General features: G+C 41.0%; 1 protein-coding gene across 1 annotated transcript; it reads right to left on the bottom strand.

Annotated features, from left to right (window-relative positions):
- Nucleotides 1–5325: 5325 nt before the first annotated feature.
- Nucleotides 5326–13736, bottom strand: LOC122769012 (regulator of G-protein signaling 7-binding protein A-like). The gene is made up of 6 exons (XM_044025263.1): nucleotides 12804–13736; nucleotides 11790–11956; nucleotides 8052–8182; nucleotides 6958–7102; nucleotides 6551–6621; nucleotides 5326–6358 (listed from the first exon to the last, which is right to left on the bottom strand). Exons 1-6 carry the CDS (start codon nucleotides 12951–12953, stop codon nucleotides 6267–6269), a joined length of 756 nt encoding a protein of 251 aa, XP_043881198.1. The 5' UTR covers nucleotides 12954–13736; the 3' UTR covers nucleotides 5326–6266.
- Between the last annotated feature and the right edge of the window lie 1054 nt (nucleotides 13737–14790).

Below are 14790 nucleotides of genomic sequence, written 5' to 3'. Positions count from 1 at the left end.
TTTGAGACACACACACACACACACACACTCATGAGGCGGGCAAAAGGGTGAACGCATTAGAACAGTTAGCCCCCTGAATGCACCCGACAACTCAGCTCCACGTTAACTCACATCAAAATCATCAAAGCAGGCCTGGGGCTCTTAAAATTTTTACACCGCTACTTGGAGGGACGTTGTGGAGCCCGGGAGGTTTTCTGAGAGTGAGTGACCCTGTCATCGCAGCCATCGCGGCCAATAAATAAGTAAATATGGGAGAGGAGTGGCTAAGCAGCGTTGCCACAGAGCTGACAGCACCTATCCTCTGTGAGTTGGTACATCTGCAACTCTCTGTGTGTGTGAGTGTATATATACTTATATATCCTATATATATATATATATATATATATAGGATATATAGTCTCACCCAACCTCTGAGAAGCTCCGGGGTGCTTTAGCTTTGCCACCGTCTCCCCAACTAGAATGTGCCAAAGTGTGGCTCCATTCACTTAACATCCACCTGTCCTTGATTTCCTGTGGACAAGGCTGGAGCACAGTGGGAAAGCGCTGGTGTAATTCGGTTCATAAGGATCCAGGATGAGGGGCCATTTGGCCGCCATGGACCCAGGCTCTGTCTTTAGGTCTGACAGGGACAAAGCCACTGAGTTGCAACAGGATCACATTCGTGTCAGTTGCTGGTCTTTGAAACAAGGGGACGTTGATTTCAATACATCCATTCCGCCCCCTCCCCGCCTACATCGACCAAACCGAAGCTGATAAAAACGAATGGAACGAGGAAATGTAGAACTGAACCAAGGAAATGCTATAACAGTGTTTTTATTGACAGTGTAGAAGCAAATAACACACAACAGGCCGTTTTTTTGTTTCTGGACTTCACTCGCAAAATCCACACGGGGCCATAGAGATGAAGCTGAGCCTCCACGGATTTTAACGCGCCATGCTGCTGCTGAAAATCTGCGATAGACAGCTGATTCTGGGCGAATTAGTCAAGTCGCTGATCACGTTCTGTCGCACTTTTAACAATGAAATGTAAATGCAATTTATTTCATGAGGAAGAAGAGGTTGCCGTGCTGTCTTAAAGCAATCGCCTCCATGGACTCAACGTGAAATAGTTCAGTTACACGAAAAGAATACACGACATGGAATATGGGAGCGCCAGGAAGACAAAAAAAAACAACTTTTTAATAAAAGTGTCATGAAGGGAATAAATGTAAAATAATTTATAACATCCATGTTTAGTGTTTAAGTCGCCAACGTTTACATGCTCATACACAACTGTCCCATTGTCTGTTTAAGTGATCACCAAGTCGAGATTGAAAGGTAAAATACAACAATAGCAAAACAAAAACTACATGTGACTCGTATCATTTGAATTATTCATATTTGACTATTTTTGCCAGCATTACAAAGTTGTTCTTAAACCCTTCAATGAACATAATATAACTTCAATCTTACAATTACCAATGCACACACATACAATCAAGTTCAATCAGCTCACTTCATAAAGGGGGAGGAGTCTGGGACAACAAGCCTCATGCTGGTTGGACGTGAGGATGATGAAAGACTGTAGTAGACTGTAGTAGTGATGGACATGTTCGCACAAGCGCACTTTGCGTTACCGTAAGGAAGCGACCATATTTGTGCTATCTGGAAAATTCCCACGCTTGCACATCAAAGCCAACGAGTGGTTATTACGGTAACTTCAAGTGAGAAAAACACCTGTTTCCATTGTTTGGCCTGTTTTAGGACATAGAAACAAAAACAGAACAAAATATGTTTAATGCTGTTCTAATTTCAAATTTAACACACAAAATGGTGTTCATGTACAACTACAGTCAGTTTTTTTTTGTTTTAATGTAACATGCAGCAAATTGTAAATAACTGCCAGATATTGAAAGTTATTCTGGAAAAAAAGGAGCAAAAACACTTTCCTCACGAGACGTTTTCGGGTCCCAGACGGACATTTCAAGGCTGAGGTGGTTTAGGACTTAAGTTACACGAGCTGCAGTTTGCTGTGTTCAGCCCTGCTGGCATCGTGTGAGTTGAAGGGCTACGGGCTGAGTTAGCGGGTGGGCGACGGCGGGTAAGTGCAACACACCAAACACCAAAACCAAAACCAATTGAATTGGTTGTGAATAAACTTGCTGCACCATTGTTATGAGTGAAGCCAGTATTTCAATTGAACATGATGTCTTAATAACTGCCCATCATATTATATTCCATTTTCTTCCTCTTAATCAGTGCGTTGAATAAATTAATAGTTGTTCTCCAACATCTTTTCTGCATGTTTTTTTGTTGTTTTTTTCTGTTTTGGGGCTAATGTATTTTGTAGCCTGGGTGAAGTCAATGAAGCTTAAAACACTCCGTAGAACTTAAAAGATGCCTCTAATGGAATAAAATGGTTTCATATGTTCTTGTGGAAATTTCATGAAATTGAGTTTGTTATAGCAACACAATGAGGCAGATATACTGCATTAGTATAAATACAATCAAACTTTTTATTTGCATTGAAAACTGTTGAAATCATCTTGTCCCACTTGCAGACTTTGTTTGTTTTACCGAAATAGGATTTCATGTCTCGGTAATTTCCCCCTGGGATTGTTTTTCATTTTTCTATTCATTCTGCAAATTATCACCAAGCATTGCTGCTGTATTTGACTTTATTTTTATTTTACTTTAAGTGATCACAAGCCAACGGTATTGCACGCGAACTTGACCTAACAGCAGAACATAGCGTGATACTTAAACAACGACGCGGAGTGTTTGTGAGTCCATGAATGTACATCTGTGTCAGTGAGCACACATTCATGTGTGTGTGTGTGTGTGTGTGTGTCACTGTACAGCTTGCTAATTGCAGTTGAGAATCCTTTAATTAACAAAACACAAATGGAGGTCTAAAGGGCACATATGGGCACTGTGAGTGTGTCCCAAGTTTATATCCAGCCAACGTCTGGGACACGACAGCCTAATCAGAGCCTTTTAAGTTCTGCCATGCTTACACTGGAGGATTAAGCGAGGACACGCGCTCGTCGCGGAAAATGAGACAAAACATGCAAGTGGTTCAAAAAATAAACTCACACGTGAATGCTGATCATGACAGGTGCAGCGTTTTAACGCCGCATTCTGCATCACAGCCTCGCTCAACTGTACGTTAAAGACACACGTCACAGGGTAATCTTTCTCTCTTCCCTTTGTCCGCCGCATGCTCGCCTGTTTCTCCTCTCGCTTTTAAAAGAACTTCCTCTCTTTTCATCGTTCCTGCCAATTTGGACAGGAGCCCTGGTCAAAGACAGATTACACTAAGTCGCATATCAAAACTAATCAATCTTCTGCCCCTGGAAGGCATCACTCTCCCGATGAATAATTACAGCAATCCAGTTATGAGCAGCCAGTGCCAAAACCTTGCCACCGCCATCTTTTAGGATGCTGAAACCCCCGGGCTGATTGACCAGTGAACTTTGAGGAGGAAGTTTGTGAGTGTGGTCCACGTCCAAGAGTCTCTCAGAGACAAGACAAGGTGAGCGTCCACTCTTGACAAGAGTCGCTGTTCTTTGAGTTTGAGCAGCAACTGGGGCTGAATGATCCAGGAATTATGGAAGAAACATGCTGTGTACACATACACATACACAAAAATGAATGAATGAATGAATGGTGAGCAGTGGGGAGAAGATGGTCCAGTCATACATGGTCAGTCAGTTACTCAGCTGCTGGTGTGTGATGTATGAGCGAGATGCATGTTCAGATGAACATATAGAGAGGACGCTGACAAGACGGTGGAGTGCATGAGAGGAAGTGGGGGAGGGAGGAGGTGAGGAGGAGGAGGAGGAGGAGGTGAGCGCATAACTGCAGCTGCATCAAGCGGAGGAGGGTGTCATTTAGAAAGTGGCTGGCTCAGCAATGGCCATTAGTAGCGCTGTGACACAGTGGACCGTCAAGCAAACGGACAGACAGACAGGCGGAAAAACAAGCCTGTCTGTCTGCCATGTGGGCAGACAGGCAAGCAGGAGAGTGGATGTGCACGGTGAAAGTGGCCATTTATTGTTGTTAATTAAAACACTAATAATCGGATTCATTTTAAAAGGTTCAAATGCACAATTATACCCTCTCAAAGCAAATTTTGGGAAGTTAGCAAAGCTAATGCTATTTTAGTTGGAGTAATATTAAATAGAGAGAATCAAATTGTGATGTTTGAGAGGGTGAGAGTGGGGGAATAATGATTTTGTTTAAACTATATGAGCAACTTAAAATAAATCTGTCAAAGTCTGGTGATTATGACCCCAAAAAGATTACAAAAACAAAACAATTGAGAAAAAAAAACCGCGATTATTACACATTTATTCTGAAAACATCGCTTTTAATGTTGTAATGGTATATGACTTCCTGTCCCACTCATCATCCAAGTATAACACAAGCATTCTGTGGAATCCCTGGGTGAAAAGACATATACAGTACAATCATTTAAAGTTATTGTAAGGTAAATTCAAAATTAAAATTTGGTCCCAAATAATAGTGATTATTATTTCTTCAGTCAGGATCAGCTTCACTAACTTTCCTGATCCCGCCTCCCATTGTGTAATATGTTGTCTCCACAGTCACACGCTCTTTCAATATGTGGACCAACGTGTTTTTACAAAAACACAGAAAGTGATTTATTATTTCTGCCAAACTCCACACACACGTGTGTTTGTTCTTCTACATGGATCTCTTTGTTATATATGACACAATTCTCGATACCCTTCATTTCCATTCATTCACTTACAACCTGTCAACAGATGAGTAATATCAGTTTATCACATGCACAGCATTATATTAATTATAATATACAGCAGCTTTAAACTATGTTTAAACCTTGAAAAATAAAATACTGGGAGATCCTGATACTCCTAACATTTTAAGTCATTTAATATGTTGAGCTATGGAAGCTTCTTATAACATTATGGTGAAAGACTAGATACATAACACTAGAATAATAGAGCTGTGCTGAAAACCACAGCCCAGTGCTGCACCGCGGATAACTACGACTTTTAAACATGGAGTGAAAGAAAGAGAGTAAAGAAAGAGAGAAATAACACAGAAAAAAGAAATGACTCAAGACCATAATAATCCTTAGACATCAGAACTAGCAGTGAAGGCTAAACACTCCAAATTCTGGGTGTTGGCAGACACATAACATTGCTGCAGCCTGAAATCTGAGGCTTTGAAAACCGACCCATCGCAACATCACAACCAATCACAACTCTTAGTCCGACGTCAAATACCAGTCACTGCCAGTTTTATCACAACAGAGTGATAAGTGCTTGTAATCTGAGATTAGATTTAACACATCAGTTAGTTTCAATAACAAAAGTTTTATTAACAATGTAAAATGACCTATATCAGCTTGGACTAAAGTACCTTCACTGGGCCCTAAACATTGATCACTATCTGAATTAAGCAAGACCCATGCTGTCTGCCCTCTGTCTGCACTGACTGCCTCACACAGAGGGCTTGCTCATATCATACCGTGATACCCTTTGCTTGTCTTCACCTTTGAAAATAATTCAGAGAGCATTGCGTAAAGATTATGTGTACATACAAGTTTAATGTCTCAATTTATAGATAGATATTGTGTGCAAAGAAGTTGTCTTTATGAATATTGTATCATCTATTTCATTTTGAAGCTGAAAAGTTAAAGTTGGGTACAGGTTCTTGGTTTATGGAAGACTAAATTAAGTACATTAAGAAGAAAAAAAAAACAGCAACAAACAGAAAACAGAGACTGTAATACACAACAAACGTACTCTGCACGAATCTGTCACCTCAGCTCAGACAGACAAAGGCATAACTTTATCTTTGCGACCATCCTCAAATATTCTTATGGCATCTTTTCTTGCGATATCCCTTTATTTCCGACAAAAACTGACTATTATATTCCCTTTTTAAAACATTAATCCTCACTTCATTCGCTCAAGTATGTGGTAGTGATTGAACATGGACCTCGCATTCCCTTTGACACCCGACAAGCAGATATCGGACTTCATTTACCAAAAGAAAGTCTGTTGCAAAATATCTTAAAATATATGTTCATGACTTTTGTTTTCATTACATTGCAGTTACAATTTTTTCTTTGTATTACAAAATAAAATTATAAAATGGGTAGCCTTTAAAAAAAAGAGAAAGAGACAATTTATTTGAAAATGGCAGTAATAGAGTGGTGGGAGACACAAGTGGTGAGGGACAGTGGGTCATGGTGTCTTTGTTGCCGCCTCCTACCCATGAAGGCGGGGCCCTTAGCTGGTTACCAGGCAACAGAGCCCAAAGAACCGCCTCTTCCTCTGTCGAACCAGTGGGTAGGGAGTCAGGTTGAGCAAACTGCTGTCATCTGGACACAAGAAGACGTTGATTGACATTGTTGCCATGTCAGATATATTTGTCTGTGAAGCAAGTTACTCGTAATTCCACTCAATTCTCCTTAAGTTGTTTGGCAGTAAGTCAAATCTTTTTTTTTTTTTTACTTTTTTACTTTGACGTGTGTGTGTGTGTGTGTGTGTGTGTGTCAAAGCAATAGTCTTACCTTGGTTCTTCAGTGGTAAAGGCATTGTCTCCCTGAGTTTACTGAGAAGGTTCTTCATTTCCCTCATATCTCTGCAATTACACAAAAAACGTTATTGTTTATTACACTGGATTTGCCTTATTCTTCAGTATTATAGCTATATCTTAAAATATCCCAAATGTTACCTGATGCAGTATTATCATTATTGCTAGTAATTCTATTTATTTTTATTAATGGCAAAGCGCAACACATTCAGCAGCTGCCAAAAACATATATATAGTGTTTTGTAAAAGTCAAGCAATGAGTCATTATAGTTTTAGAAAACTAAGAAATTACTCACTTGCATCGTCTGCAGATGTTTCTGTGCTTTGACCAACACGTACAATCATCCACACCATGGATAAACAAACGTATTTTCGTCCACTTACTTTTCTATGTTTTCTATGTCGGTGGCCACCAGCCAGCAGAGCTGAGGACAGTCAGTCGGGGAGGAAGACGTGTCCTCCAGAATGGGAATGTCTGAGCACTCCTCCATCTTAGTCTCAACCCCGGGTGGGCCGCAGGATTCTTTACCTGCAGCACACAGAGTGCAGCTCATCTCAAATATGTGTTACCAATCTTGAATCTTGAATCTTTAGGGGCTTTGGTGAACAAAATCAAGAAAAATGTGGCAGTGTTTCATGTGTGTGTCTTGTGTCTGACTCTGTTCCTGCTGTTTGAGATTTTCCATAAATATATTCAGTGTAACACTGTGCATCACAGAGTCAGCCCTTCATTTTTAGGAGGACATAAAAAAAACATCAGTTTCAGCCAATAGTGGAGATACGGGACGGGAACCTACATATCTGACCACAGACTTATCAAAAACGATTTTAACTGGAACATTTCATCTGGTCATCTCTGGGCTAAAACAATTAAAATCGTCTTTAAACTTCATTAAACGTGTGAGCTCAGAGAAATTGATAATGACGTTAATTTAACGTCACCATAAGGGAAGCACTTTTTTACTAATGTTCTTCATGCGGGACACTCTAAATTTACTGTAGGTGTGAGAGTGAGAGTGGATGGTTGTTTGTCTTTACGTGGCCCTGTAATGGACTGGCAACCTGTCCAGGGTTTGCCCCGCCATATGTCAGCTTGGATTGGCACCAGCAACCCCTCATGTGGAAGATAAAGCCTTAGAAGATGAATGAGTGAGTGTGTGAGTCCTTCATGTATGCTGATTTCTTTTGGTTGCATCGTCATGAAAAGCTGTGCTTCAGGAAGGGATTTTTCTTCTACAGCAGATTTTATTAGCTAAGCACTTTTCTAATAAATTGAAATGTTAAAAAAAAAAAAAATGTTGTTGAATCTATTCAGGTAGTGCAACAGCAATGGTTTAGTTCATTCATTTACACTGTGGTTTTTATATTAAATTTTGGATTTTCTTGGTTGTTTCTTTTTCAAATTAATTTGAAACAAAAAAGAAGAAATAAAGCACTAAACACACACACACACACACAAGGCGTCTTCATTGACAAACCTTTCCTGTGGAGCTGCAGGGAGCCCAGCAAGCAGACAGACTTGAGCATCTCAGTGATGTACATCTCCAGACAGCACTGCAGCTGGATGAAGAGCCTGCAGATCTCAGGGTGGATCTCCCCGTCCTCTGGCCTGAAAAGACACACAACTCAACTCCAAGGACTAAAATGGCATGTGGAAAAATCAATAAATAACAAGTGCAAAAGGTTCAAAAGTCCAAAGGTAAAAACCAAAATGACCTTTTTAATATTGCATCACCATTACTGATCCACATTATCTCATCTAGAGAAGTTATTGTGGTTTGACTCACCAAACTGTAAGTTCCATTACATGACAAATGTCAAATTGTGCAGTAGTGTGAAGCTTCTACATCCTTAAAACTACATTACATCATAAATATCCAAGTATCACTAAGATACATTTAGTTTGAAAACATCTTTTCTTTTTCTCTTTCTTACAAATATGACTGAAAGTGCTGGCAGCACTGTCAGTCTGACTGCAAGTGTTTATATTAAAATGATCTATAAGCTGAATATTAGCTCTAAAGCCTTCATGACATCAGCTCATGTAAGAGGGAGAGTTGAATTTAAATTCAGACTCTCTACCAAATAAAAGCTCTCGCATGCAAATGAGCCGTGGGATTTGCAGAAATGATGAGTAGAGAAGTTATTCATCGGCTTGTTTTTTTTTTTTTTTATTTACCCCGAGCTGATGACTAGCTTTTATGAGACACAGCGGTCACTTCATGGCCACATAAATGTGATGATCAAGGGGAAACTATGACAGGTGTGATATCACATGGGAAAGTGACAGCGATGAAAGGTGTGAAACTTGCACCTGGTCCAAATATTTTCTTTTCACACAAATCATGCTGTTGTGTTCCACTCTTCCACGCTTCTACTTTTCATCCCTGTCTCATCAATGCTCTCCTGCTTACCAGCGTTGCTGTAGCACACTGAAGAAGCCCTGCATCACTCAAACCCTTCAGACACACTGCTTTATTTGATTTGAACGGGAATGATCTGCGCCGTCCAATTCAAACTCTGTGTCTAGTTGTAGAGACAAATACGGAAAGAAACGGAGCAACACGGCTGAGCTTGGGGAAAATATCTAATTGCGATTTATCTGATGGACAATGTGATTGCAATTTAACTTGCAATGTCCTTTTTAAGTCAAGCAGTTGGTCAATATTCCCTGTGGAACATGACATGAGCATTACAGCTTGAGACACCTTTAAAATATAACATGCTGTGTTGAAATGCAAGGATGAGAACTTTAAGATATAAATTGTTTTGTAAATGTATGAATTATTATTTTTTTAATCAGGGAAGTAAATAGATAGAGTGGTTTGCACTAGCTTGCCTTTGCAGCAAGAAGAATGGAGTTTACATGTTCTCCCCCGTGTGTGTATGTGTGTGTGCGTGTGTTTTCTCCGGTCTCCTCCCACAGTCCAAAAACATTCAGATTTGGGGATTAGGTAAATTCGGACACTCTAAATTGACCGTGAGTGTGAGACTGGACGGTTGTTTGTCTCTTTATGTGGCCCTTTGATGGACTGGCGACCTGTCCATCACACCTGAAGCCTGCCTTTCACCCTGTACTATATGTCAGCTGGGATTGGCGGAGGAAAAAGCGGTAGAGGATGGATGGATGGATGGATGGATGGATGAAAAATATATAAATAAATAAAAAACCTGTGACTGTTTTTTTTAAAAGCAATATTACAAATGAATTATTCCAATAAGAATATAATAGGACATCCTTGAAACCAGTCTCTGACATTGAAATAGGTAGATGAAAACCACAGATAATAAAGAAGATGTGTTATATGTATGTATATATATATATCACTTATCACTAATTTCCATTTGCAACACAGCTGTATAATTACAAGCCATATATTGGGAAAAAAGGAATAGTGCAGTGAGTACATGTAGCTTCTCCACAGTAAACTGACTGCACAGTTTCTTCAAAGACTTAAATAAGATGTTATTTCAGCGTTGTTATAAATGCCTCTGTGCTGAGGATGTTTGTATGACGCATGCCTCTGCGTGACAGGAAATATTAAGCAGACATGCAATACATATTTACGGGCTTACCATATGAGCACATCACACACATAAACTTCAAAGCGTGTACGTGAAATGGAAAAGATTTTCTCATGCATGTAACAGACAGTGAAGGATATGCATTCTTAAATCACTGTAAGATATAGCACATGGATTAATTATTGAGTTAGGAAATGGGCTTCAGAGCAGAGAACAGCTTACAACAAACTCGTGAAATTATCATTGGGAGAACATTAAATGCTTTCAAAAATAGGAAATATGTCATGAGCCTTGTGGGCTTTAGCTCCAGTAAACCTAAAGCTTATTGGTCCAACAGTACCTGAGACAACACTGTGGACATTGTCCAAATCTTTCTCTATGTCACATTCTTATTTAAATTAATTAACGTTGAGGTCAGCTGGTATCTTACTGAGGAACCTCAGTTGACTCGGCCTCGCTTTTCCCCTCGTCCACTAGTACCAGTGTAGAAAAGATCAATGCAGTTAACTAAGATCTGTGCCGTGCTCCCACGGCACAGATCAGTGCCACAGATGCACCCCTGGAATAATACACAACTCCTTGTATGGACATCCGTAGTTACCTATTTCCAAATTTCACAAATGAGTACTTTTTGCTCAGATGTGTTTCTATAGTTAAAAAAAAACTTTTATTTTCATCAGATTGCCTGTAGGTTGTGCTGCAAAACAGATATAAGACTCTATATTGCACATTCTTACAGCCTCTGTTTATACCTTTTAGCATAGTGATGGGGGAAAAAAAGACCACTTGTAATGCTTTTCAAAGCTTTTCAAACTTCCTCTGGTAGAATAAATGACAAAACAAACAAACACTTTCTTGAATACTAAAATAAAACCCAATATTTCAGGTTATTGGTTGGTGAGGATGATGTGTATTTGGCTGAAATTACCTAAATGACAATGACAATATGATTTGTGATTTAATTGTGTGTGTACAGTACAATATTCACTGTGTTTTAATTATTTAAAATGTGATGGAGCATGACACACATCACCATCGTGAACAGTAACTACTCTTACAAAGACAACAATTGTTTTCAACTTTCCAACAGGTTTGACTTTGAGATTTTTTAATTTGCAGTTGCATTAACTTGTAGCCTTTGTGATTTGCCGATTGCAAGGTTTCAAAAAGAGCAATATTGATTTGAAAAGGATTCATTGTTCAGCTATTGTTGCTGCAAGGGTGAAATAATGCCAGTAGCTTATCTATGCACATACACTAACATACACACGAAACAAACACGCTGCATACACAGAAAGCAAACAATCTAAAAGTCACTGACTCCACATTATTGTTATAATTATCTTCCACTTCCACTCTGCTTTGTACCATTAACGTTTTAGGGCCAGCTAATGGGAAGTGGTCAGTTACAGTATGCTGTTGTGATTGCTTCCTGGTAGAGCCCCCCTCCACACCCACCCCCAGCAATTAGAGATGTCATGGTTTTTAAAAGCCGGTCTCATGTTCTGTTTCTCCAAACTTTCCCCAATCCACTCCAAACTCACTGAGACGAGATTTTCTTTAGAAAAAATGTGCCTCCTTACAACTTTAGGCGCTGCAGAGTTGCAGAGTTACACATTCACCAACACGGACAGGTCTTAGCGAAGACACACATTTCAGCACCATGGACAGCAGCTGTACGCCAAACTCACCCCGATATCAAGGAGAGACTGTGATGCGCCGATCTCGCCATTTCACAGCCTTTAGTCCGGGTCTTGAGCATTTCGGCCCGTAAAGACGGGCAGTCGACAGTGATTTCGCCAATGGAGATGACCAGTTCCCGGTACAGAGCCACGAGTGTGTTAAATTCTTGAACGATCTGTGAAAAACACACACACACAAAGCAAGTTATTTCTCTGAATAACCAAAGTCAAATAAGCACCAAACAACTACAGTTGGCGTCCTTCTCTGGTCACTGCAGTAAACTGGAGGATCCCATGAAAACCAGACACTTAAGACAGAAACGCATCCAAGTCTTTCAATATCTCTCTCTCTTTCTTTCTTTCTTTCTTTCTTCCTCCACTCTGGGGACAAACAATCTACCAGTTCAAGTGCACGGGGATATGTTTCAACAGAAATTGCACAAAAGCCAACTGAAACATGGATATAAAAACATTTTGTTTTAATGAAATACAGTCCAGTTTGTATTATTATTGGCAGTTTATTGGCAACCCCACACACACACTCCTACTATAACATCCTGCTGAATAAAGGTACACGAGCAGCGAGTCTCCATGACGCTCACTGATGTATGAAAGGGTGAAGCAGGCATACACATATGATCCCTGCTGCCAGCATCTGTCAAAACACCCGACATCTGTGCCACGATCACGAACACCTCTGTGGATGCAATCTTGCAATTCGGGCAATTTTGAAATCAGCTCAAATCACCTTGTAGCTTCCAACACTCGCAGAATGCAAATCACTCATCATCATAATCTGCACGCCGAGATGATCTGTTTGGCTTCACAGCCGACAAAGCAATGCAAATGCATACAGCTATTTTTAGGCTCCCGGGCCGGGTTACAGTCTTTAACAGCTGTCGCCTGTGCATCCTGCAGCCACGGGATAGCCGAACATCCTAGCACAAAGAAATCCTGGGATAATAACAATGCACCCCCTTTATAAAGGGACAGCATGCAGACATCGACGTGTCGCAAACCTACCATTCTGCAGTCGGCCACGGCGCGCTGGGCTTTGCGGGTACTTTCGGTGCTCTCCCTCCTCTGTGGGTCTCGGTAAGGAGGCTTGCCAATCTGGAAGATGTTCCCGGCGGATCTGGGGCGGTTTTTGCGCCCATTCGATGCAGAACTCATGCATACACATCCACTAATAAAACGGCTCTAATACAGAACGGTTTTGTCTGATCCCCCCCACCAAACTCCAGCACTTTTTCCTCACCACCTGGCTTATTCTCTCCCTCTTCTTTTACCTCAGACACACCTCTGCTTTGGTTAAACCTCGACTGTGGTGATTGCCCTCGCTCACGTTCCTCTCCTCTAGTATGAGAGGAGGCGCAAATATTTTCCTAGACGAGCCTCGGAGCGCAGAAAAAGTACCGGATGAGCGCCTTCGACTCCTCTCTCCGCATCGCATTGACTGCAACGGGGCGCAAGTCACCTTCACTCCAGCAGCACACGGTGCACAGTGAACACTTCACACCCAACCCGGAGTCCAGCTATAGCTGCGGCGTCTTCTCTAACGCACCGATGTCGGGAAGAGCCGATCGCGTGCATTCACGGGTTTCCTCCAGATGCAACCATTTTTTATGATTGCGCGTTTCCATTAAGCACAAATAAGAAGGGAGATAACGATCTGTTTCCTCGCGGCACAGCTTCCTCACCACAGCGACGATGCCAACAATGTCCCCACTGACAATCTCACTGTCGACAATCCCAGTTCGAGGGGAGGGGAGGGTGTTGGGGGGGGGTGTGGGGGGAAGCTGAATGTTCCCACAAACAAAAAACTTAATTCCTAGTATCGCGTATCCCTATTCGTCTCCCAGTTTTGTGTTTCCTCCACTGTTTTCCAGCTACTCGGTCGGGCCCATCTCTAACCTTGGAGAGGCAGACAAGACGAGCAGTTGCTACAGGCCCTACGTGGCTCTGTGGCTGCGAACACTGCGCACCCAAAGGACTGAATACTAATCAGGCCTGTTACTCTACAGTCAGAGTCAGACCCCCGCCTTGAGCTGGAGCTGCATGAGCCCCTTTAACGTCTTAGATCGTGCAATGACCACTTTGTCATCACCCAAGAAGTGGGACGACAGCACACACTTAGTTAGACAGTGGCGTGCACAGACAGGCTGAATTTGGGAACAAGGCACACCTAATTATAAATTGGAACAACTTACATATTTATTCATTTCAACAACCACGTATCACTCATGCAAACAAGCAATGGGCCCTCAGAATAAAAAAATCATTTTTATACTTTATAAAAGTATAAAAAAATGTCTGCAGCCTCTCAGAAATGACAACTTCCATCTGGTCAGAGGGTGAAAGGTCAGATGAGCGCCTCACACCACACGGTGATGTTTGTGAGATGGCACATTGTAGATGTGTAAATGAGTGTAAAGGCACCTGAATTCATTGGCAAATGAATGAATGTTTGCACTCCCTTGCTTACAGGAATAACTAATTGGATCAATTTCAGTTGACATTAAGGAATGCAAAGGAAATCAATGAATGTATACGTTTCGGAAGTGCACAGCAAATAAACGATGACGGTAGAGAATAGAACGTGGGAGACTGTTTATTGTGTTTTATTCTTGGATATGGTGACGTAGAAGAAAGTGCTTTGGAGCTAACTCGATTATACCCCCATCTCATCATGGTAGTAGCTTATTTTTTTTCCTCAGATGTTCATTATTTTATGATAAACAAAAACATTGAAGATTTGATTTCATTGTCAATGCCACTCCCATACTGAGAAAGCCAGTCCTTATCCTGTTCTTTCCATAGAATAAACTAAAAGTGACACGTTGTAGGATTTCAACCTTCGCCAGTGCCGGTACTAAAAAAAAAAGTACCAGGTACTATCGCTAATGGAAAAGCAAAATAACCATGCCGTGCCGAGGCAAGTAGAGTCGCCACATGTAACTTCTGGTTTTGGGTCTGTGCCACAAAAAGAACTAACTCATTCTACTTTATG

This window comes from Solea senegalensis, linkage group LG5, assembly GCF_019176455.1.
Source record: "Solea senegalensis isolate Sse05_10M linkage group LG5, IFAPA_SoseM_1, whole genome shotgun sequence".
Classification (NCBI taxonomy): Eukaryota; Metazoa; Chordata; class Actinopteri; order Pleuronectiformes; family Soleidae; genus Solea; species Solea senegalensis.
Note: the sequence above shows the minus strand (reverse complement) of the source record. Positions and strands in the feature narration are given on the sequence as shown.

Bases quoted from the DNA above. Each gene is read 5' to 3' on its own strand.
- LOC122769012 (XM_044025263.1), bottom strand. From the start codon at position 12,953: ATGAGTTCTGCATCGAATGGGCGCAAAAACCGCCCCAGATCCGCCGGG. The intron at 11,957-12,803 runs GTAGGTTTGCGA...TGTTTTTCACAG, and splicing joins CCGTGGCCGACTGCAGAATG to ATCGTTCAAGAATTTAACAC. The intron at 7,103-8,051 runs GTTTGTCAATGA...TGTGTGCTGCAG, and splicing joins CCTGCAGCTCCACAGGAAAG to GTAAAGAATCCTGCGGCCCA.